The sequence below is a fragment of the Symphalangus syndactylus genome, chromosome 6 (assembly GCF_028878055.3).
Source record: "Symphalangus syndactylus isolate Jambi chromosome 6, NHGRI_mSymSyn1-v2.1_pri, whole genome shotgun sequence".
In the NCBI taxonomy this organism is placed as follows: domain Eukaryota; kingdom Metazoa; phylum Chordata; class Mammalia; order Primates; family Hylobatidae; genus Symphalangus; species Symphalangus syndactylus.
The window spans coordinates 24,512,841-24,535,000 of NC_072428.2; the positions used below are offsets into that span (position 1 = coordinate 24,512,841).

Sequence of the window (22,160 nt, forward strand, 5' to 3'; positions counted from 1 at the left end):
AAAATGCAACAAGCGATTAGCTAGGAATTGTTTTTTGAATTAGGACTGGCATTTTCAATCTGGGCAGGTTTCCATTGTCAGCCTATTTCAACAATGATTTCGCTGAAGTATATTCAAAAGTAGATTTCTTAAAGGAGACTTTCTGAAAGCTGTTGCCTTTTTCAAATAGGCCCTCTCCCTTTTCTGTCTCCCTCCCCTTTGCACAAGAGGCATCATTTCCCATTGAACCACTACAGCTGTTCCCATTTGAATCTTGCTTTCTGTGCGGTTGTGGATGGTTGGAGGGTAGAGGGGGGATGTTGCATGTCAAGGAATAATGAGCACAGACACATCAACAGACAACAACAAAGCAGACTGTGACTGGCCGGTAGGAATTAAAGGCCTTCAGTCATTGGCAGCTTAAGCCAAACATTCCCAAATCTATGAAGCAGGGCCCATTGTTGGTTAGTTGTTATTTGCAATGAAGCACAGATCTGATCATGTTTAAAGTGGAGGCACGCAGGGCAGGAGTGCTTGAGCCCAAGCAAAGGTTGGAAAAAAATAAGCCTTTGTTGGGTAAAAAAGGCCTGTCTGAGACTTTTATTTGTTCTGTGCAACATATAAGTCAATACAGATAAGTCTTCCTCTGCAAACTTCAGTAAAAAGCCTGGGGGTTCTGGCAGTCTAGATTAAAATGCTTGCACATGCAGAAACCTCTGGGGACAAAGACACATTTCCACTGAATTATACTCTGCTTTAAAAAAATCCCCAAAAGCAAATGATCAGAAATGTAGAAATTAATGGAAGGATTTAAACATGACCTTCTTGTTCAATATCTACTGTTTTTTAGTTAAGGAATTACTTGTGAACAGGTAATTGAGATTCATCGCTCCGGCATGAAATATAATAATAATTTTATTCCACCAGAGTTGCTGCACATTTGGAGACACCTTCCTAAGTTGCAGTTTTTGTATGTGTGCATGTAGTTCTGTTCAGTGTCAGCCTGCACTGCACAGCGGCACATTTCTGCAGGGGAGTGCACACACATATGCACTGTTGGTACAATTGCCGGTGCAGACATTTCTACCTCCTGACATTTTGCAGCCTATATTCCCTTAGGGCCATGTGCTGAGGGAACTGTCAGAGAAGGGCTATGTGGGAGTGCATGCCACAGCTGCTGGCTGGCTTACTTCTTCCTTCTCACTGGCTATAATTTCCACCACGGTCAGGCAGCCAGTTCCGGCCCACGGTTCTGTTGTGTAGAGAGCAGAGACTTTGGAGACCTGAGTGTGGCACGCCAGGTGCAAGAGGTGGGAATGGGAGAAAAGGAGTGATGTGGGAGCGGAGGATCTGTATGTGTGCACTTGGGCACGTATATGTGTGCTCTAAAGGTCAGGATTGCCAGGGCAAAGTGGCACAGTCTGGTATAGTCTGAAGAAGTGGCTGCTCAGCTGCAGAAGCCCTCTGGTCCAGCAGGATGGGAACGGCTGCCTTGCCTTCTGCCCACACCCTAGGGACATGAGCTGTCCTTCCAAACAGAGCTCCAGGCACTCTCTTGGGGACAGCATGGCAGGCACTGTGTGGTAGCAGTGCCTGGGAGTTGGCCTTTTACTCATTGTTGAAATAATTTATTTTTGTTTATTATTTATTTAACGATACATATATTTATATATTTATCAATGGGGTATCTGCAGGGATGTTTTGACACCTTCTTCCAGGATGGAGATTACCTGTGAAGACTTCAGTAGAATCCCAGGACTAAAAGTCTAAAATTTTTCTCCAACCTTGACTGACTTGGGAAAACCAGGTGAATAGAGTAAGAGCTGAATGTTTTAAGTAATAAACGTTCAAACTGCTCTAAGTAAAAAAAATGCATTTTACTGCAATGAATTTCCACAATATTTTTCCCCCAAAGCTATGCTTCCTAACTGTTAAATGGTAAACAACTGGTTTCTTGCTACAGCGCACAGCCATTTCTTCTTACTTTTTATCATCACTAGGTTTCCTAAGATTCACTCATACAGTATTATTTGAAGATTCAGCTTTGTTCTGTGAATGTCATCTTAGGATTGTGTCTATATTCTTTTGCTTATTTCTTTTTACTCTGGGCCTCTCATATTAGTAAGATTTAAAAAAGCCTGTTCTTCTCTGTATGTTTGGCTCACCAAGGCCAAATATATATTCTTCTCTTTTTCATTTCTCAAGAATAAACCTCATCTGCTTTTTTGTTTTTCTGTGTTTTGGCTTGGTACTGAATGACTCAACTTCTCAGTTTTAAAGTTCAAAGTGTAAGTACTTAGGGTTAGTACTGCCTATTTCAATAATGTTAATGGTGACTATCTTTGGAAAGCAGTAACATGCTGTCTTAGAAATGACATTAATAATGGGCTTAAACAAATGAATAGGGGGGTCCCCCCACTCTCCTTTTGTGTGCCTATGTGTGTCTCATTTGTTAAAAGATGCACAGGGAATTGATTGCAGAGTGTCGCTTCCTTCTAAAGTAGTTTTATTTTGTCTGCTGTTAGTATTTAAAGATCCTGGAGGTGGACATAAGGAATAAATGGAAGAGAAAAGTAGATATTGTATAGTGGCTACTAAAAGGAAATTCAAAAAGTCTTAGAACCCGAGCACCTGAGCAAACTGCAGTAGTCAAAATATTTATCTCATGTTAAAGGCAAATCTAGTGTAAGAAATGAATACCATATAGGGTTTTGAAGTTCATATACTAGAAACACTTAAAAGATATCATTTCAGATACTATGTTTGGCATTGTTCTTAAGTATTTGTATCTTTGAGTCAAGCTGATAATTTAAAAAAATCTGTTAATGGAGTGCATATTTCATAATGTATCAAAATGGTGTCTATACCTAAGGTAGCATTATTGAAGAGAGATATGTTTATGTAGTAAGTTATTAACATAATGAGTAACAAATAATGTTTCCAGAAGAAAGGAAAACACATTTTCAGAGTGGGTTTTTATCAGAGGAAGACAAAAATATACACCCCTCTCCAGTAGCTTATTTTTACAAAGCCAGCCCAGTGAATTAGAAAAACAAAGCCACTTGGATATGATTTTTGGAAAGCCCAGGTACTCTTATTATTCAAAATGCACTTTTACTGAGTTTGAAAAGTTTCTTTTATATTTAAAATAAGGGTTCAAATATGCACATTCAATTTTTATAGTATTTATCTATTTGCAAAGCATATATTAACAAGTAATTGGCTGTTAATTTTATAGACATGGTAGCCAGGGAAGTAAATCAATGACCTATTAAGTATTTTGACAAGCAATTTACATATCTGATGACCTCACATCTCTTTTTCAGCGAGTCAAATGCTATGTAATTGTTCCATTGTGTGTTGTATAAAATGAATCAACACGGTAAGAAAAAGGTTACAGTTATTAAAATAATAACCTGACTAAAATACTCATTTGAATTTATTCAGAATGTTCATAATGCTTTCAAAGGACACAGCAGAGCTTTTGTGGAGTATCCGCACAACATTATTTATTATCTATGGACTAAATCAATTTTTTGAAGTTGCTTTAAAATTTAAAAGCACCTTTGCTTAATATAAAGCCCTTTAATTTTAACTGACAGATCAATTCTGAAACTTTATTTTGAAAAGAAAATGGGGAAGAATCTGTGTCTTTAGAATTAAAAGAAATGAAAAAAATAAACCAGACATTCTAAAAAAAATAGAATAAGAAACCTGATTTTTAGTACTAATGAAATAGTGGGTGACAAAATAGTTGTCTTTTTGATTTTGATCACAAAAAATAAACTCGTAGTGACAGGATATGATGGAGAGATTTGACATCCTGGCAAATCACTGTCATTGATTCAATTATTCTAATTCTGAATAAAAGCTGTATACAGTATGTGTTTATGCTACAGTGGGTTTTTTAAGTGACTGACATTCATCATATTGGTTAGACAGTTTTTAAAACCTAGTCTTTGTTTTCTACAATGTTGTCAAGAACAAGTAAAGTATAATTTGTGGTATATTAAAAGCAAGCTGCTTAAAAATGCTAGTTATAACTGCTTCAAAATATTAAATACATTTGAAAATGTATTTTGGAAATTCAGTTTCTCCCAATGGATGTTAAACACCTTTTAAAAAATCAAGACTCTTAAATATGCAAGTTACTTTTTAACTTTCATTTTTTATCTATTATCTGTCAAAAGCTTTGAGAACATAGAATTATAATTAAAACACCTAGTGTTTCATATGAAAACTGGTTCAATATGCTATACCCCCCCAAAGACATGTGTACATGGTTAGAAATTTACACACTCAACCAATGTTCATAATTAACAAAAGGTTTATGTGATGCAATGGAAATCTGAGTTAGTTTCATTTTTTCACTGTCTCAGACCTATGTTCTGTAAAATCTCTCAACAAGCTCCAGTATATGTTTTTCTCCTGGTATCCTAGCATTAATGTAGCTGTCAGTTTGAATTTCAATCCTGAATGATGCCTGTTGGCATAATTTCATAGTACTGACTTCAATTGTTTAGGATTACTAAACTAGAGACCATCCACTTCTTTTATCTATGTTTCCTATCACTCAAGTTCTTTATATTTAATAACTACTATGGTAGACTAATTATCTCTAGTGGAGTCTAAATCCCAAAATATTATTTTGTCTTTATCAATTTAATAACTGGATTCATAAATGCAAATTTATTTTATATATTAGTAAACACATTTTCATTAAAAAACAGCATTTTTGGTGGCAAGTGACTGTTTCTGTAATAAAGAGAAAGTATGTTTTCATATACAATCTTGAATTTCATCATGTTTTGTATGCTACCTGCTGTGACATGCACCTTACCATGACACTGAATGCCTTAGTACACACACGAATGACCACTGTCAGGCATCTTGAGATTTTGACATTTTTTGGCATTTATTTAAAAATAAAATTATTTTCTCTATAGCATGAAGGAAAAATTTAAAAGTATTTCTGCTGTGCTATTTCTGTAAAAAGTTAAAAAATGAGAAATGGTGGCTCCATTTTATAATCCTGTGTTTTTCAAGGAGTGGAGGGTCAAATTGTTAAGAAAAATATTTACATAAGCTATTAGCAATCATAATTAGAGTGTCATAGAATTCTGCATGCAACGACTAAGGAGGAATCCCTAGAAGTCCAGGTGCTTCTTGCCTCTGGCCATCATGCCACAGCCTGGGCCCAGCCGCTTGGCGGATTCTGCCAGATCCATTTTGCTTGAGCGGCTCACTGTGTCTGACAAGTCTGGAGGCAAATGCAGTCGCTATGGCAGAAGATTTCAGGAGAAGAAAAAAAAGAAGAAAAAAAAATTAATTTTGCTTTGGCTAGCATATTTCAGAATACAATATTATGCTCTGTTGATCAGCATTTAGTCTTGCATATAAAATTCCTGCTAAAACAATTCTTCAGACTGAATTCCAGTATAATCACCTCCTGTTCCTACTGGATTTTACAAATTACAGCCATCACAGAAACTGTACCAGGAATTTTAGTGGAACATTTTCAGTGTCCAAACCAAAATGTATTAAGATCTTTTCTCATTAGGTAGAAGTGAACACATGTAAACACATAAATAACAGCAACGTTGGAAATATCGCATAAATAACGGCAGGCGTCTTTTTTCTTCTTGGCTTTGTTTTATTTTGCCAGAGCTCCAACATGCAATTTTTAAGGTCAAATGTAGCTTTTCAGCAATTATAGATTCCCATGAATACTTGTTTGTCTTTGTCTATTAGTTGACCTGACGATTCTTTTTCAAGGTTATACTTTTCTCTAGGAACTTAAAATTTTCACAGAAATATTGACAACATAAAAAAATGATACCAACCAGAGGGGCAATTTTTTCATATGTTCAGGTAAGTCAGCCATAGCATCTATTACGGGTCTTGGTAAGTTTGTTTCTATGCATAACGTTGGGTCATGTTTTCAAAAGTATAGTGTTGCTCTGAACACCCTCCCAATCCCGCCCATCCCAACTGTTTTTCTGCAGATACAGGCTGATTTAAACTGACCCCAGCAACTGACCACAATTACAGAAGTTACTGTAATTAGGGAGAAACATCCATATTTCAAAAGAACATTTTTCTGTTTTCAAAAGAATATCAAATTCATTTAACTCTCCATGATCCCAGCTCGCAAAATTTCATAAAAATCCAAACTTAAAGGAACATATCTGTTGTGTGAGACACAAAGTGGTGTGGGAGGCTAAAGATAAGGCAGCACAGGGCTCCACACTGATGACTGCACACAGCCTTCTAGAGGAGAACTGACCTGGAGACAACCTAGCTGAAACCCTTCATTTGGAAAACTCCCTTCAATATGGGGGGGGGGAAACAGATGAAAAAGGGGAGAACCATATTTTTTTTGGTCAAAATATTGTGGTCCACAAGCATATGCTCCAGTTAGTTTCTTTCTTGAATAAAGGCTTTTTATTGTCATGTAAACACAAGCTGTGTGCACATGATCAAAATATTTTAAAACTAAAAATAATTTAGGAAAAAATATTCTTCCTTGATTTCAACCTGCCTGTACTTATTTTTAATACAAATATATCTAGGATAAAAGATACTATTATACAAATGCATGATCAACGAAGATGTCAGAAAGGTCAAGGGGGTCAAGAAAAGCTGTAACAGTCATACAGTAATATCCATATAGAACTATTTCTTAGTATCCATGGGACCCAGCCTGTCACTTATTAAGCAATTAAATGTCTATTTCTTGAATGATAAAAAAAAGCACAAATAAAGACATATTTATTTCTTTGTTTTACGCAATTCTTTCATTTCTTTATGCTCTAGTTTGTTCCAGGAAAGATTTCAGGCAGAAACAAAGGCATGAAAGGCTCAGGAATCGGCCAGGCACACTGGCTCATTTCTGTGATCCCAGCACTTTGGGAAGCTGAGGCAGGCGGATCACGAGGTCAGGAGATGGAGACCATCCTGGCCAACATGGTGAAACCCCGTCTCTACTAAAAATACAAAAATTAGCTGGGTGTGGTGGTGCATGCCTGTAATCCCAGCTACCAGGGAGGCTGAGGAAGGAGAATTGCTTGAACCAGGGAGTCGGAGGATGCAGTGAACCGAGATCGTGCCACAGCACTCCAGTCTGGCAACAGAGCAAGACTCTGTCAAAAAAAAAAAAAAAAAAAAAAAGGCTCAGGAATCCAAAAGGCAGGTGTGGTTCTAAAGTTTGGGGTTACAAATGTCTGTGTAGGGTTAATTCTATCAGTGTCCATGTGAGGAAGCAGGAGGGAAAGAAACCTTTAATTGTATGTCTCAGTTTTAATGTTTAAGATCTTGTTGTTATTGCTAATGAGCAAAAGAAAAATGACCAGAATACGTGCATAATCTGAAGGTTATCTAAAAAAAAATTACCATAAAGAAACGTGTATGTATATACTTTTGGCTGGGACCTGACAAATGATGTCAGATGGTGATTAGGCTGTTTGGTAAATCAAGTGGCGTCAACAAATATTTAGAATCCACTTGAAGCAAGGGATCCTGAAAGGTTATGTCAATAGAGTACCTTCCACATTCATTTCCTTACCATCCAGTAACATGAATAAGGCAAGCACACAGGTAACCCTCACAGGGAACACTCCAAGTTATGTATACAAGAAAGGCAGACACAAACCAGAAATCACAGTTGGGGAAGGAAAACACGAAAAAGCTTTATGGGGTTGGGATCTGGGCTGGGTCTGAAGTAATAAACTGGATTCTGACATGAAGAATGGAGATTTGCTTAACAGGAGAACCAATACATCTTTACGATTACATGATGCATTTAGTTAATGGGTCATACTGCTCTGATAATCTAAATGAGAAAACTTGCGTGCTTTATTTAGAACAAGCATAATACAATTTATTTCAGGAGCCTACCTATTTGCTTGTGTACTGGCTCAGCATTTCTCAGCCTCTGCTTTTCTAGGCAATGAATGTGAGGCAGTTGGCTGAAAGCTCTTCAGAGCAAAAGTGGCTAAAAGTGACATATGACCTGCTTGGAAATCTTTCAGGTTGAATGGCTTTGAAGTAAAGTCAAATATCATTCGTGTGAGACTTTGAGCATAAAAATTTAGGAGTAATATGATTAACTGCTTTTAACCAAATGCTACATTGTAAAGCTAGTTGTATATTCATGTCCTTTGAAAAAGCCCAAGGATGGCTCTTGGAAATATGTGAATCTATGTGTGATTTTGCCTGCTTTTGTTGATTATTACTTGAATGAGCTTACTATGCAATCTAAATTCTCAAGCAGTGGATTTTGTTTTCTTTCTTTCTGAGCCTCCCCCTGTGCGCCATGTCAGTGCGATGTGAAACAGCGAGGAAGAACGAGCGATCAGCTTCCAGGCTTGCCAGGTGTGTCAGGGCTTTTTCCTTTGAGGCTTCCAAAGCATTTACACACTTGACATGTAAATGTTCAGATGCTGCTGTATCCCAGATCTGTCTTCTGAAAAAAATGCTGCAAGATACTCTGCATAGCATGGTGACCTCCTTTAGGCTTAAAACTACAGGGCTGTAGGGTATATAAGCTTTTAGACACTGAGGTTTCACTGAGTAATGGTTTAAAGAAAAATCAGACTACAAAAAAACCATATTATTCTCAACCTTGAAAGCCAAATCAAGGTATTCATATTTCTCATTTTATACCTGGGGTTCTGAAGCAAGGGCCAAAACCAAAACCATATCTTACTTCTTGAGCTGAAATTTTTCCACCTGATTTTCTTTTCTCAGATTCTGGAAGGAAGAGACTGTGTGATGCAGGAGATAGATAGCTGGTTGGCTGGCTGCCTGCCTACTTTTTCCATTAATGCCTTGTCTAAAACAATGATTTCTGTGTAGGCAAATGGATCTTGGAAAGGTGTGACAACTTCCAAGGTTCCTGCACAGGCCAGGGTGATTTGCTGTAATGCCACTGGATCAATGCTGCAAGGAGGGAAACAGTGAGGCTAGCAAAACACTCTGGCAGATTATGGAGACTCCTGCCAAAAGGCACCCTTAGGCCCATGGGAAGCCCAGGGTCATAATAAGGCAGCAGCAGCAGCAGAAGTGATTTGCTCTGAGGCTCCGAGAGGTACCGAGGAGAGCCGGACGTTGAGATTCTTTCCCCTCTACTTGCCTCTCCGTCTCTTTGTTGGGCTTAGCCACTGTCTATATTTTGTTCCTTCTGAGTCAGCGGCTAAACTGATCCTATAGACACATAAGATTGGAATTCCTGGCTCAACACTTCCCTTCCTAATTCCTTTTCTCCCAGCCTGCCAGGCATGTGCTCAGCACTCACAGTTCCCAGACAGAAGGGGCAAGATAATGAATCTAGATTACACCTGGATTTGAGACAAATTGCAGGTAAATACTCATTAACATAAGTTTAATCAGTTTATATTTTTCACATTTTGCCAAGACCAAACCATCAGGCACTGTTTGTTTTCTGAAAACAACTGATGTAGCATACTTTAACCCTTAGCAGATGACTAAAGATTTATTTTAAACCTTTTAAACATTTCTGACATTTCCTGAAAAGTCACAATTTGTATTGCTCAGGATCACAGAAATAAGCATTAATATTTCAGAAGACTCCTAATCGATTTTTTCCTTTTTCTTTAAAACATTGCCAATTTAAATGAAAACTTGCCAGGCACAGGGTAGCTCACACCTGTAATCCCCACATTCTGGGAGGCCGAAGTGGGAGTCTGGGAGTTCAAGACCAGCCTGGACAATAAAATACAGTGAGACCTTATCTCTACAAAAAAACCTTTAAAACTTTAGTAACTGTCTCAAAAAACAAACAAACAAACAAAAACAAAAAACAACAACTTATAAATACCTTAGAACACACAGGTTCTACATTGGTCCCTTAACAGAGGTGGCCAGGACTTGTGGGCACTGGACACAGAGGCAGAGAGTGACAGTCTGATACCTGCCTCCGTCATTCACTCACCATGTGACCTCAGAAAAGTCAATTCAGCTGGCTAAGCCTCAGTGTGCTCATCTGTCATGGGGGAATGATTCTTCCCTCATAAGACTCTTGTCAGAATAAAATGAGATGTATAAGTGTTTTGTGAACTATCAAGTTCTACACTAATTTACTTATCTCTTCTTGCTTCAAAAAAGGATCTGAGGTGGTTCATAAAAGTACATGTGGTACAACAAGATAAAAACAAGTGAGTTTATTAGGTCAAGGAAATGAATCTACAAATATAATGAACAAATATAAACAATAGCAACAGCACATCAGACTTAGCCACCAGGTCTCAGTCTGCCTGGAATCTGAGTATTTAGTATAATTACTCTCTACTGAGGCTCCTTACAGACATATAAAGGAAAGTGCAACTGCAGTCCCTGCTTCTGAGATTTTAAAAGTCTGAATACTTTCCCTCATACTGAGTAAGGCAGGAGTGAAAATGGGGTATGTAAGATGCCTGGCTTCTGGGCCAGTGTATATATGCATGGCTGTATTAAGGAGGCAATTTAGGGTCCATTTTATTTTTAAAACCTGTATTTTGCACATGTCTTCACTGCTGGCAAAATAACTAATAAAGGAAATGTCAGAAGATGAAGCTTTCCCACTCGAGTTTTAAAAGCATATCCCCCCCTTTATATAATGGGGAGGAAACAAATGCTCAAAAGGCACGCCATCCTATTCCACTGCAGGCTTTCAGCTGTGATGCACTCACTGCAGGATGATATACTCATCTCTGCAGCCACAGTCTGTATTCTGAACTGCTCCCAGTGGTAGGGAATGAATTAGAGTACAGGCTAAGTAGCTATAATACAGAGACACTCCTACTCTCTTCCAAAAATGGCTTATAAAAGATAGTTTATTCCTTTCCCATTTTACAGTCCAGAAGTAAGCAATTCAGAGTGGGAAGGACTGGTCTGCCATTCTCAACAAGGGGTTCCACTTCTGGCTGCAAGGCTGATGCTCTTGCTAGCTCTTAGCTTGTGAGAAGAAAGGGGCCAAGAAGGCAAGACCTGAAAGCTGGACACATCACTTCCACTCATGCCCAGAACAAAGACATGGCCAGATCTAGCTTCAAGGGAGGCTGGGAAAAGTCTAAAAGTGTGCAAAAATATTTAACAAATCTATTACTATGGAAGGAGGAGTAAATGGATATTGGGAGACAACTAGTGGCATGTCAATTTCCAGAAGGGCCACAGCAAAATGATCACCATCCAGAAGCATTCATTCAGTATGTGAACTATAGCTGACTGCGGGGGCCCCATTCATGGTTTCTGACCAAGAAATGCGTACCTGATGACCCCACTAGTCCACACTAGTCCAGAAGGTGGGAATAAAAGCAATGTGTTCAGAGTCTCCCCTGCTCTATGGATAAACAGAGAATTTCTCCTTCCTTTGTGGAAAGACAGATTTCCTTTCAGGGTCACGAGGAGGAGGATGGAGGGAAGGAGACAGACTATGTTCACTATCATAGTATTGCTATGATATCTTCACAAGATTTCAGAGTGTTGTTTCAACTTGCGAAAAAAAAATCAACGTTATATGCTATTATATAATCATATTTTATATTGTTATATTTGTATTACTCCCTAATTATTAATTACAATGTAATATTATATTGTAATTATTCTACATCTGGTTAGGATTTGCAGCGTGGAGGATGCATCTGCTGAATTTTGCATTATTGTCATATATGAATAGGCCAGTGGAAACAATGCCAGAACCAAATATTTGCTCTTTTCAGATTGGCAAGTGTACATTTGGTAGCAGCTGAATATTTCTGGAGCAAATTCTGCTAAACATGATTAGGTTTTAGGTTTAAGTTTTTATTTAAGGCCCAATTCATGCCCAGGGTTTAAGATTAAAATGATTAATCTTAATTGAATTTTATTGAATGTCATAATCATACTATATGCTTTAAATGGAAAAATATTCATTGGGTCCTTCCTGATTTGATCTGAAAATCAGACAAAATTTCAGCGCTGGAACACTGCACATTGGCTGTCCATTGAAAAATGCTCAGGTGTGCAATTATTTTGACCGTCAATTATAACTGACAGTATTGTCTTGCCTCCAAATTCACCTCTGAAAGCAGATTGAGAAGAACTCACTTGTCCAAACGAAAGTGTGATTTGTGAAAAGGCATGTGTCTGTGGCGAAGATTGCCAGTTTACTCCCAAAATATATTCTCCTTTTCAGAGAGTACAAGAATTTCTAAATATTAGTGAGGCACATAGCCTTCCAGAACAGGGGTCACAGTTCCTAGCTTCCCTTGCCAATAGAAGAGGCTGAGCGACTAAGTTATGGTCACTTCATCTTGAGTAGAAGTGCTATGGTTAACTTCAGGGTGAGCTCCTTAAAGAGGAGGCACCATCTACTTATCCTTTCCCTTAAAATTGCTATTAGATCTTGGCAAGAGAGCCCCTGCCCTAGGTCCTGATCCACACCTCCTTTGGTCATGCCCCATCCTACAGGGTGAGGAATTACAGGGCTAAAGGAGATGTGTTTCTAGATCCCATACTCTTTTTTTTGTGTGTGTGAGATAGGGTCTCACTGTTTTGCCCAGGCTGATGTACACTGGCGCAATCACAGCACCTTCCCCTCTCAGGCTGAAGTCACCCTCCCACCTTCTCTTCCCAAACAGCTGGGACCACAGATGCATGCCACCAAGTCCAATTGATTTTTTTTTTAATTTGTAATTTTTATTTATTTTTTTGAGACAGAGTCTCACTCTGTCATCCAGGCTGGAGTGCAATGGTATGGTCTCAGCTCACTGCAACCTCCACCTCCCAGGTTCAAGCAATTCTCCTGCCTCAGCCTCCCAAGTAGCTGGGACTACAGGCATGTGCTACCACGCCCAGCTAATTTTTGTATTTTTAGTAGAGATGGGATTTTGCCATGTTGGCCAGGCTGGTCTCGAACTTCTGACCTCATGGTCCGCCCACCTCAGCCTCCCAAAGTGCTGGGATTACAGGCGTGAACCATCGCACCCGGCCGTTAAGCTTTTTTGTAGAGATGGGGTCACACTATGTTGTCCAGGCTGGTCTCGAACTCCTGGGCTCAAGCAATCTGCCTGCCTTGGCCTCCCAGAGTGCTGAGATTACAGGCGTCAGTTACCACGTCCAGCCTGCCTTTCTTTATAAAACATCCTCTAGATACTCATAACCTCAGAATTCCCTGTCCAAATGACTACAAAGCCTGCACAGGTCTCTCCCCCAGGTTCATTCCCCAAGGGTCGACTGTGTTGTCTGTGTGTATAACGTGGGGCCCAAGGAGTAGCCAGGAGATGGCCATTTGTGGGGGGTACAGTTTGGATGTGCAAGCTGGGCATCCACAAACATGTGTGAATGTGCCCTTGTGTGTGGTAAGGGGGCAGTGGAGGGAAGAGAAAGGAGGCATGCTGTAGGCCAATTCTCCCTGTGTTTCATGTTCTGGAGTGGAGCCCTGATCCTAAGTTTAAACTTGGCTTTTCAGGGAGGTATATGTGTGAAGGAAGGAAGATAAAACATATTTAATAGTTTGTTGGCTTAATAACTTACAGTATTTAGGCATATAATAATTATGTGGTCATTTGCATTCTTGCTCTAGGCTCTCTGAATGTTAGGGATGAATCTAACTTCCCTCTTCCTACTTGCTGAAATGTGGACTTCACGGTAGGTGCTAACACAGTCATCCTGGACACAAAACGGCAGCTATTTGCTGAGGAGGGCATAGCAAAAAGATAGAATGGGTACAGGCTCTCTCGACACCATCTGGCCACCAGAAGAATACTGGGTCATCTAACTGGGCTTTATGAGAGATACATGAACTTCTACATTATTTAAGCCACTGTGTTTTCGGATCTCTGCAATAACAGCCTAATCTATATTCTGTTTATATAGTTTGGTACCTGACAAGCGAAGCACTCAAGTTCTACCACCTACCTAAATGTATGTTGGCTTAGCGGCTTGAAGATGGGCAGTGAGGTCAAGTATTGCAAAGTAGAAAGCTGGTGAGCCTTGTTATGCTTGTGATAACTTGGAGGGCAAATTTTCTCCCTCCTAATCAGAGGCTCTATGTGGAACATTACAGACATTCAGAACACTAGTGTGTTGGTAGCTTCTTGCCACTTTAAGCAAATTCATTTATAAAAGACAGATGAACTCAGGCTAGAGTTATAGAATCTGCAAGAAGAGATGGAAGGGACTACCTGCAGCCCACAACCTAAACTGACTAACAATTTGGCAATTGGGGCCCCATGGGGTTGAAAATACCCAACTGTTTCTACACCTGCACTCCAAGACAGACAACCTTTGCAGATGTCTGTGCCCCTAAGCCTTCGTTAAATACCTTTGTTAAGTGGCTGGCCAGAAAATGGGAGTCACCTCAGAGAAAAAAGATTAAGGGTATTGCCTTCCCACTCAAGTCTATTATTTTAGATGGCTTCAAGGCAGCTACTGATAAGACCAAAGAGCAAGATAAGGGTAGAGAAGCCAGAATGTAAGTCTTTTTAAAAAATTTGAGACAGAGTCTCGCTTTGTTGCCCATGCTGGAGTGCAGTGACACAATCATAGCTCACTGCAGCCTCAACTTCCTCGGCTCAAGCAATCCTCCCAAAGCCTCTGAGTAGCTGGGACTACAGGCACAAGCTACCATGTCTGGCTAATTTTTGTACTTTTTGTAAAGATAGGGTTTCACCATGTTGCCCAGGCTGGCCTTGAATTCCTGGGCTCAGCAATCCTCTGGCCTCAGCCTCCTGAGCAGCTGGGATTACAGGTGTGAACCACCATGCCTCGCCTAAGACTGAAGTCTTACAATGTAACAGTCATGATGAACAAGGGGAATGGGTGCTCAGCATCCATCAGGAAGTATCTTGTCTTCTGGTGTGTCTTCTTACACATCAGGGGCTATGAAGGTATGCATTAGGTTTATCCAATTAGATGCATTTGTACTAGATTAAAAAAAATGGAACAGAAACAAGAGCTATCTCACTGCTGTTTTAACTACCGCAACTGGCAAGCACAGCTGTGGAGACCATTTATTTTTGTGTGCTGGGATTCCACTGACTAGCCAACAGCTTCACGGGAGTCGAGAGATGGTTGTGGAAGTTGAGGCCAAACCACTGTTTCTGTGCCCAGTTGCTTGCTTCATGAGGGTCAAGAAGAAGTTGCAAGGGTGGCAGTGGGATTTACTAACCCCAAGAGTGCAGCCCCATACATGTGTACCTTCAGTGGTGGTCTCCCAATTAATACCTCCAGTGGTGGTCTCCCAATTCTTTACCTTGGTACCTGTGCCTGACTATGGCACAGGTAGTGGCTTCCCTGGTGGCCAGTTTGATGGCAATATCCTTCAGCCCTTCCAATTATTTCACTAATTCCCCATTTTCTTCTATAAACTTTCCCTCTGCATAAAATAACTAGGTGGTATCTGTTTCTTGCAACTGAATCCTAGAACTATGTAAGACAAGCTCTTTGGCTGTGATTACTTGCATGTGGAACCAAAGGGAAGCAAACAGACTGCAAATCTTCTAAGTCCTGAGGAAACTGTATTGCCAAAGAAACCACAAGCCTGGCCAAATGCCTGTAATTATTCAGCCTCTACAGTAATCCTAGGCCCCCAAAGCTGATCTATCAATAACTGAGTTGTGAAAACTGTGGAGCCCCCAAAGGGCATACTCTCCAATGGTGACCTTCTGTAGCCAGGGTTGATAACGGACAAGGAAAAACTTCCTAGAGGGATACGCAGGATGATGGACAAAGGAGTTTCTTTCAGAGAGAAGTGGGTGCTACAAACTGGGCTAAAGTCTTTGATTGCCAAGGCAGATAATTTTTGCAGTTTCTAGCCAGTAGGATTCCTCACTCATGCCTGGAGAGGGAGTAAGTGAATTATGGCAGAGATTGATATTTTTTTTCCCAATATCTACTCTCTCATTTTACTTTAGTAGCAGAACCCTTGAATATAAAACAATTCTGAATAAAAACTTCATTTTCAAACTTCCCTTGCTGTTGTGGACCACGTGTTCATGTTTGAAACAATGGGAAAAGAGCAGAAGTGAGGTTGCAACTTCAGTGTATTCCAATGGAATTTGAACTTGGGCAGTCTGGCTTCAGTTTACACTCTGTGTGCCAGAACTTTTCTAAGCACTAGAGACAAAATAGTGTGAACAAGGCAGGTAAGACACCTGCTTTCAGAGAACTTCAAAGATTAGGAGGGACAATATATAGATACTTAGATGACTCGAGGAGAGACTGACAACACATAGGAGGGCAAACAAAAAAAAGAAGATAATTTAGGCCAGGCGCGTTTGCTCATGCCTGTAATTCCAGCACTTTGGGAGGTCGAGGCAGGCCTAAGGTCAGGAGTTTGAGACCAGACTGGCCAACATGGTGAAACACAGTCTCTACCAAAAATGCAAAAACTAGCCAGGCATCATGGTGCATGCCTGTAATCCCCGCTACTCAGGAGAATGAGGCATGAGAATCGGAGAACCGCTTGAACCCGGGATGTGGAGGTTGCAGTGAGCTGAGATCCCGCCACTGTACACCAGCCTGGGTGACAGAGCAAGACTTAGTCTAAAAAAAAAAAAAAAAGAAGAAAGAAAATAATCCAGGTGGTGAGAGGTGCTTTTAAGGAAACAAAACATGGCGATATGATGCTGGCTGGGAGTATGACTCCAGTAGGCGAAGGCCTCTCTGGAGAGTGTATTTGAGCTAAGACCCAATTTTTTTTTTTTTTTTTAGAGACGGAGTCTCACTCTGTCGCCCAGGCTGGAGTGCAGTGGCACAATCTTGGCTCACTGCAACCTCCGCCTCCCGGGTTCACACCATTCTCCTGCCTCAGTCTCCCGAGAAGCTGGGACTACAGGCGCCCGCAGCCACCACGCCCGGCTAAATTTTTGTATCTTTAGTAGAGACGGGGTTTCACTGTGTTAGCCAGGATGGTCTTGATCTCCTGACCTTGTGATTCGCCCGCCTTGGCCTCCCAAAGTGCTGGGATTACAGGCTTGAGCCACCGCGCCCGGCCACTAAGACCTAAATTTTGAGAAGGGATTCATAAGACCCAGAGAAAGAAGTCCCAGGCAAAGGGAATAAAATGGAAAAATCCTGAGGTGGGAATAAGTTTGGCATGCTTGAAAGGCAGAGAAAAAGTCAGCTTTTCTGAAGCAGTCAACGAGCAGGGGAGTGGCTATGAGAAGTCTGGCATGGTACGCAGTGGTCAGATCTTGTAGAGTTTCTAAAGTGCAGTAAGTGACTTGGATTTAATACTTAAGGGCAAGGGGTAGGAAGGAAGTGATGTGAGCTTATTTCTATGAATATCAGGGCCATCTTACCCACATCCTTACAAAGTCATGCATGGACATTCGCAATAATAGAAAAAAAATTGTTGCAACATGCATATTCTACAAGAGACAGAATTTCCCCAAAGGTGGTACTGGCTATTAGATCCTGCTTTCTTCTGATTCTGAAGAAACATTCTAGCTACTAAGTGACTCCCACCTCACCCTCACCCTCCTTCTGTGGGGAGTGGTGGTTCTTAATCTCGTGCCTGCCCAACAGAAGATTCCAGGTACAGGAGTTGAGACTTGTGCGAAATGTCCATGAAGGAGAAACTCTAGCAGTTTCTACTGTTGTGGGGATGGTTTGCTGAGTTTAATTCTTTTAAAATGTGACTTGGAATCTTTTGGCTACACAGCAATAAATATACCACCATCTTTCAATCCCAATGTTCCTTTGTTTCAGACGTTTAAGAATTCTCCTCCCTTATTTTATGCATTGACAAAGAACAAACTAGATTATTCCTGGAAAGCTTAAAACGGTCCTTCCTTCCTTCCTTCAATCCTTCCCTCCCTCCCTCCCTCCCTCCCCCCGCTCCTTCCTTCCTTCCTTCCTTTTTTTTTTTTTTTTTGACAGGGTCTCACTCTGTCCTGCCTCAGCCTCCCGAGTACTGAGACTACAGCAATGTGCTAACACTACTATTTTTTGTAGAGATGGGGGTCTTACTATGTTGCCCAGGCTGGTCTCAAACTCCTGGGCTCAAGTAATCCTCCTCCCTTGGCCTCGCAAAGTGTTGAGATTACAGATGTGAGCCACTATGCTTGGCCTGGTTTGACTTTCTATGCAAACTGAAAGCAGTATCTTTTAGTTTCTCCTATTTTTTTTTTTTTGTAAATTTTATTCTCATTAATGCTCCGAAATGAGTAGAACTGAAAAAAAAAATCATGTAGGTAACAGTTGAAATAACACAGCTTGATTTGTTAAACTGTACTTGGATAGTAAAAACACTGTGAAAGATGCCTTCTCCCTGACCAGCCCCCTCTCCCCCAGCAGCATCATGTCTGCGATAAAGGAATGGGATGGATAAGTCACACATGGTCACTATTCCTGTGATCCTCTGATTGTGCAACATTGCCTAAATCAGTTACTTGATATCTCCCCAACTGACTCCCTTCTACTCATCTTTCCTTAATTGTGTAGCTGGGTTTCTCACTGGCAACCTTTTTGCTGGTCTCCAACTGCTGCTTAACCCAAGGCTTGTGTGGCTCTGGAACACACAATACAGGCAGAAGCATATAAGCTCCAGAGTGTGTAGAATTTGAATGAAGCTTTAGCAAGGCCAAGCTGAGAGATGCTTCAGATCTAGTGCCTGCTGCTGCTATTGCCGTAACTGGAAGAGAACTGGGGTCTTTCTTTGGATGGACTAGTATTTTAACAGGTTCTTCAAGCCTGCCTTGCCTGGGAAGTCCCTTTCCTACCCAAGATAAGTGAGGAGACATTTAACGAGCAATATTTTGGGTACTACCCCTCAGGTGGCTTAAGAATACTAAGATATTTTAGGAACATAACAATGTTTTTAGATCTGAATGTTAAGTTTGAAAAAGTCTTTCAGAAATATATTCAAACTACTAATTATATGAGAATTCCTTTTTATCCTCGTTTTTCTTTAAAAGTATATTATATGGAAACTACTCTAGAAGTGGCAAAGGTAACAATATCTTTGTGTTTGTCTGCTAGAATTCAAACTAATGTTTGCTTCTTACTATAATCTGAAAGCTCCTACTTAGTAACTGTTAGCAGATAAATGTGTGTGCACATTTGAGGTTAATCCAGAGATTTTAAGAACTGCAGCAGATCCACTATCCAATTTAAGGATTGGCAGAGGTCTGACTGATACACAGCTTATGGAATAGAGAAATTCTAAGATGTGAAAAGTCAGGAATCAGAGAATTCTGAAATCAGACAGTTCACCAGATTGCTAAGTTACCATGTTAATGTCAGTCCCCTAAATATTAATAACTTTCAAATTTGGCAGCTTTCGATGAACACTCCTCTTCGAAATGTGGCAATCATATATATTTGTGTCTAACACATACATGAACGTGTTGATTTCCTTTTGGCTGTACACAAATGAGTCCTCAGAGCATAATAGCCAATGTGTTTGCTTGCATAATGCCCCACAGTGTATGCAGAACATTACTCTACAAAGCCCTGAGATGGGGTATGAAGTGCTCGGTGGAAATGGCAATGTAAAACATCCTGGCAGCATTAAATCTCCCAACTACTCTCTAGTTACTTTGAGACCCCCACATTTAAGGGTCTGCTAGTTCCTCGGTATGAAGAAAGAATTTTTAATGGGGCCAAATGTAGGTGTTTACAAGGGGGAATTGTTGTTTTTTATTAGGAGCTGCCTTATGTTCAATAGTTGTATTTACTTTGTCAAGCTAGCCAGAATTAGAAAATCCCCATTGCTAGGCAGCCTAGAGTGTCTGCGAAGTATTTCTGGGCATTCAGAACCGAAGCATGTGCTGCCCAAAGGCAGGTTTCATTACAGTGCGTTATTTAGTCCTCTTTCGTCCCTCCCTACCCCCACACCCCCAGACAGGGCTGCTTCTCTAACAGGAAATCTTGGTTACTTTATGCTGAAACATATTTACATGACTGAAACACGACAATTAACACATTTGTAAAGCTTGAGGGATAGGCACACTTTAATGGTTTTTTGAAGCAGGCTGATTTCCTGGAGCTTTTAATCTTCTTTTATTTTGTTCTGCATGCATGAACAAGTTCTTCTTTACTATAGGTATTTGACAAAATCTACCTGGTATGAATGTGAATACAAAGAAAATAACATGAAAATTAATTTTATGCTTTATCTTTGTCAAAATGTTCCTAACTTCTTTCACCAGTTCAATGTATATTGAGGACTATAATATTATTTTTGTCATGTTGTATTAGCTTTTATACAAAGGCATTTAGGTAGTATCTTTTTGGTTTGAGAAAATGAAATGAGGCTTTCTCTATACCGAGTGTATAAAAGCTTTTCATAATGAATGAAAAGTATCAATTACAGCAGTGATTCTTGTCACTCTTCATGGACAGATAGAGGTGCACTCTCCTACGTAGTGTATATTTCACTTCCTTCAAATTTAAATTAACACCCAGGTGATATTAATTAGTATTATTTGATAAATGCTGTTATGTGTGTTTTGCCTATTTATATATTTAAGTGTAAGTATATAGCATAACAATATTGTCATGAATACTTTAATATCTTTTAATTATGTTGATTAATTGCTAATTAATAGCTTTGGTAAAATTTAGAAAAAAAAATCTTAAGTATCAGAGCCCTCTGAAATGAAAACTCCTGTTTTCCTTTTGATTTCTGAAAGCATGCTAACCCTCAAAACCCCCACTCCAACTCTCACTTAAAAGTTTATGGCAAATTTACAAATTACACTGGCTTCACAGAGTCGCTTGATACATCTAGTTCCCCCTTCCACAAACCTCCCTCCTCACCAATTTGAAAAGGAGCTCGGTGAACAGACTGGGCAAAGCGAGAGCCCTCTTTCTACGTGCCTTAGGGTGGTGATGGGGCAGCCAAAGACCAAGTGCTTCAGCTGAGGGATACAGATTAGAGATGAGGACCTAACTCCAAAGAGTAACTCTTTGCTGAAGTGACTTCACAGAGGGAAGTAAGCAGTAATTCAACTCAGCCTTAGATAGAAAGCTTCTCTGTGAATAATGGGAAATAAAGTTAAAGGAAATGATGCAAATAAAGCAAGAAAAAAATACTGCTGATCAGAAAAAAGAAAAGTATTTGTGAGTATATAGATAAATGACTATGCCGCTCTTAGGGTCTTTCTTTTGGTTGTTTGGCTTAATCAAAATGCATGTTTCTATAGAAATGTTAACAGGAGCTAAGTTTAATTTCCACTTGGATAATTCAGAAGTAATTTCTCATACAGATTATTTTCTATTCTTTAAAAACTAATTTGCTTTTATATGTGGGGGATTTCCCCCCACCATCTAACTACCCTTGAGCTGATTTTTTTTTTTTTTTTTTTTTTTTACAAGGAGGTCTGAAAGATCCTCAAAATAGAGAAGAGCCAATGACTTCATACACCGAATCGGCTAAATCCTGTCTCACATTTTCATTGTAGCCAGAAGAGCCACTCTGGTCAAGTAGAAACCCTGAAGTTTGCCATCATTTCATCCAGGGTCTGCAGGTATGCAATGAGAATGTTCCTTTTGGCATTTGCAAAATTAATGCTCCAAAATGAAATTGTGGAGGGAATTGATTTGGTAATTGTTATGCAGGGTTATTCTCTAAGCTTTTTAGATCTAAGTTAAATAAAACATACATATTTTTGCATTTTCTTTAGAGTCCTTTAGTACTAAAACCACATATAAGAATTTCTTGGGACACTCAGAGCAAAAGAAAGCATGATTTTTTTTCATCAAATGATTTCTGAAGTACAATACTGACAAGTTTTGCTATTTAATAAATGATGAAAAAATGAGTTTTTCCTTTAGAAATACATCAAGTAGTGGCATTTTTTCTTCTGTTTTTCATTATGATAGCTTATGTGCTACAGGGATATTAGTTGCTCTAAAATCAGTTTAAGCAAATATATCAAACATTTACCCAATCAAATATTTGTAAATTACAGAGTGTATTACAAACACTTAGTAGTTCTGTTTCTAAATAAAAAATTATAACAGGCATCTTCAATTATATATTTATTTTCATTATACATTTATTTTCAGGTAACACTAGTATCTATAGGTGTTTGCATCCTAAATCTATTAACTGTCTTGTATATTTCAAGTCTATCTTAAACATCTTACAATTTATTTCTCTGTAACTAAATATTAATATTTCACACAAAATGATCATTGATCATGCTGTAAAATCATGAGTCAAAACATCATCTGAGAAGTTCTGAAAAAAA

General features: G+C 39.5%; 1 protein-coding gene and 1 long non-coding RNA gene across 7 annotated transcripts in view; one reads left to right on the plus strand and one right to left on the minus strand.

Moving 5' to 3' along the window:
* Positions 1–4,869: 4,869 nt before the first annotated feature.
* The window catches only part of ELP4 (elongator acetyltransferase complex subunit 4), a 252,778-nt gene continuing 235,487 nt past the window's right edge, over positions 4,870–22,160 (minus strand). For 4 of the 5 annotated variants that reach the window (XM_055282022.2, XM_063641876.1, XM_055282021.2 and 1 more), the window contains one exon: positions 4,870–5,258. In XM_055282022.2, coding sequence (XP_055137997.1) covers positions 5,127–5,258 — 132 coding nt within the window. In that variant the 3' untranslated portion in view covers positions 4,870–5,126. Of the gene's footprint in view, positions 5,259–19,841; positions 20,027–22,160 lie in introns of those variants that run through there. The other variant, XM_063641880.1, reaches the window with a different exon arrangement.
* Positions 20,859–22,160, plus strand: part of LOC134736989 (uncharacterized) — a 190,979-nt gene continuing 189,677 nt past the window's right edge. For both annotated transcript variants that reach the window (XR_010121496.1, XR_010121497.1), the window contains exons 1-2: positions 20,859–21,027; positions 21,283–21,434. This is a non-coding gene — a long non-coding RNA (uncharacterized lncRNA). The remainder of the gene's footprint in view (positions 21,028–21,282; positions 21,435–22,160) is intronic.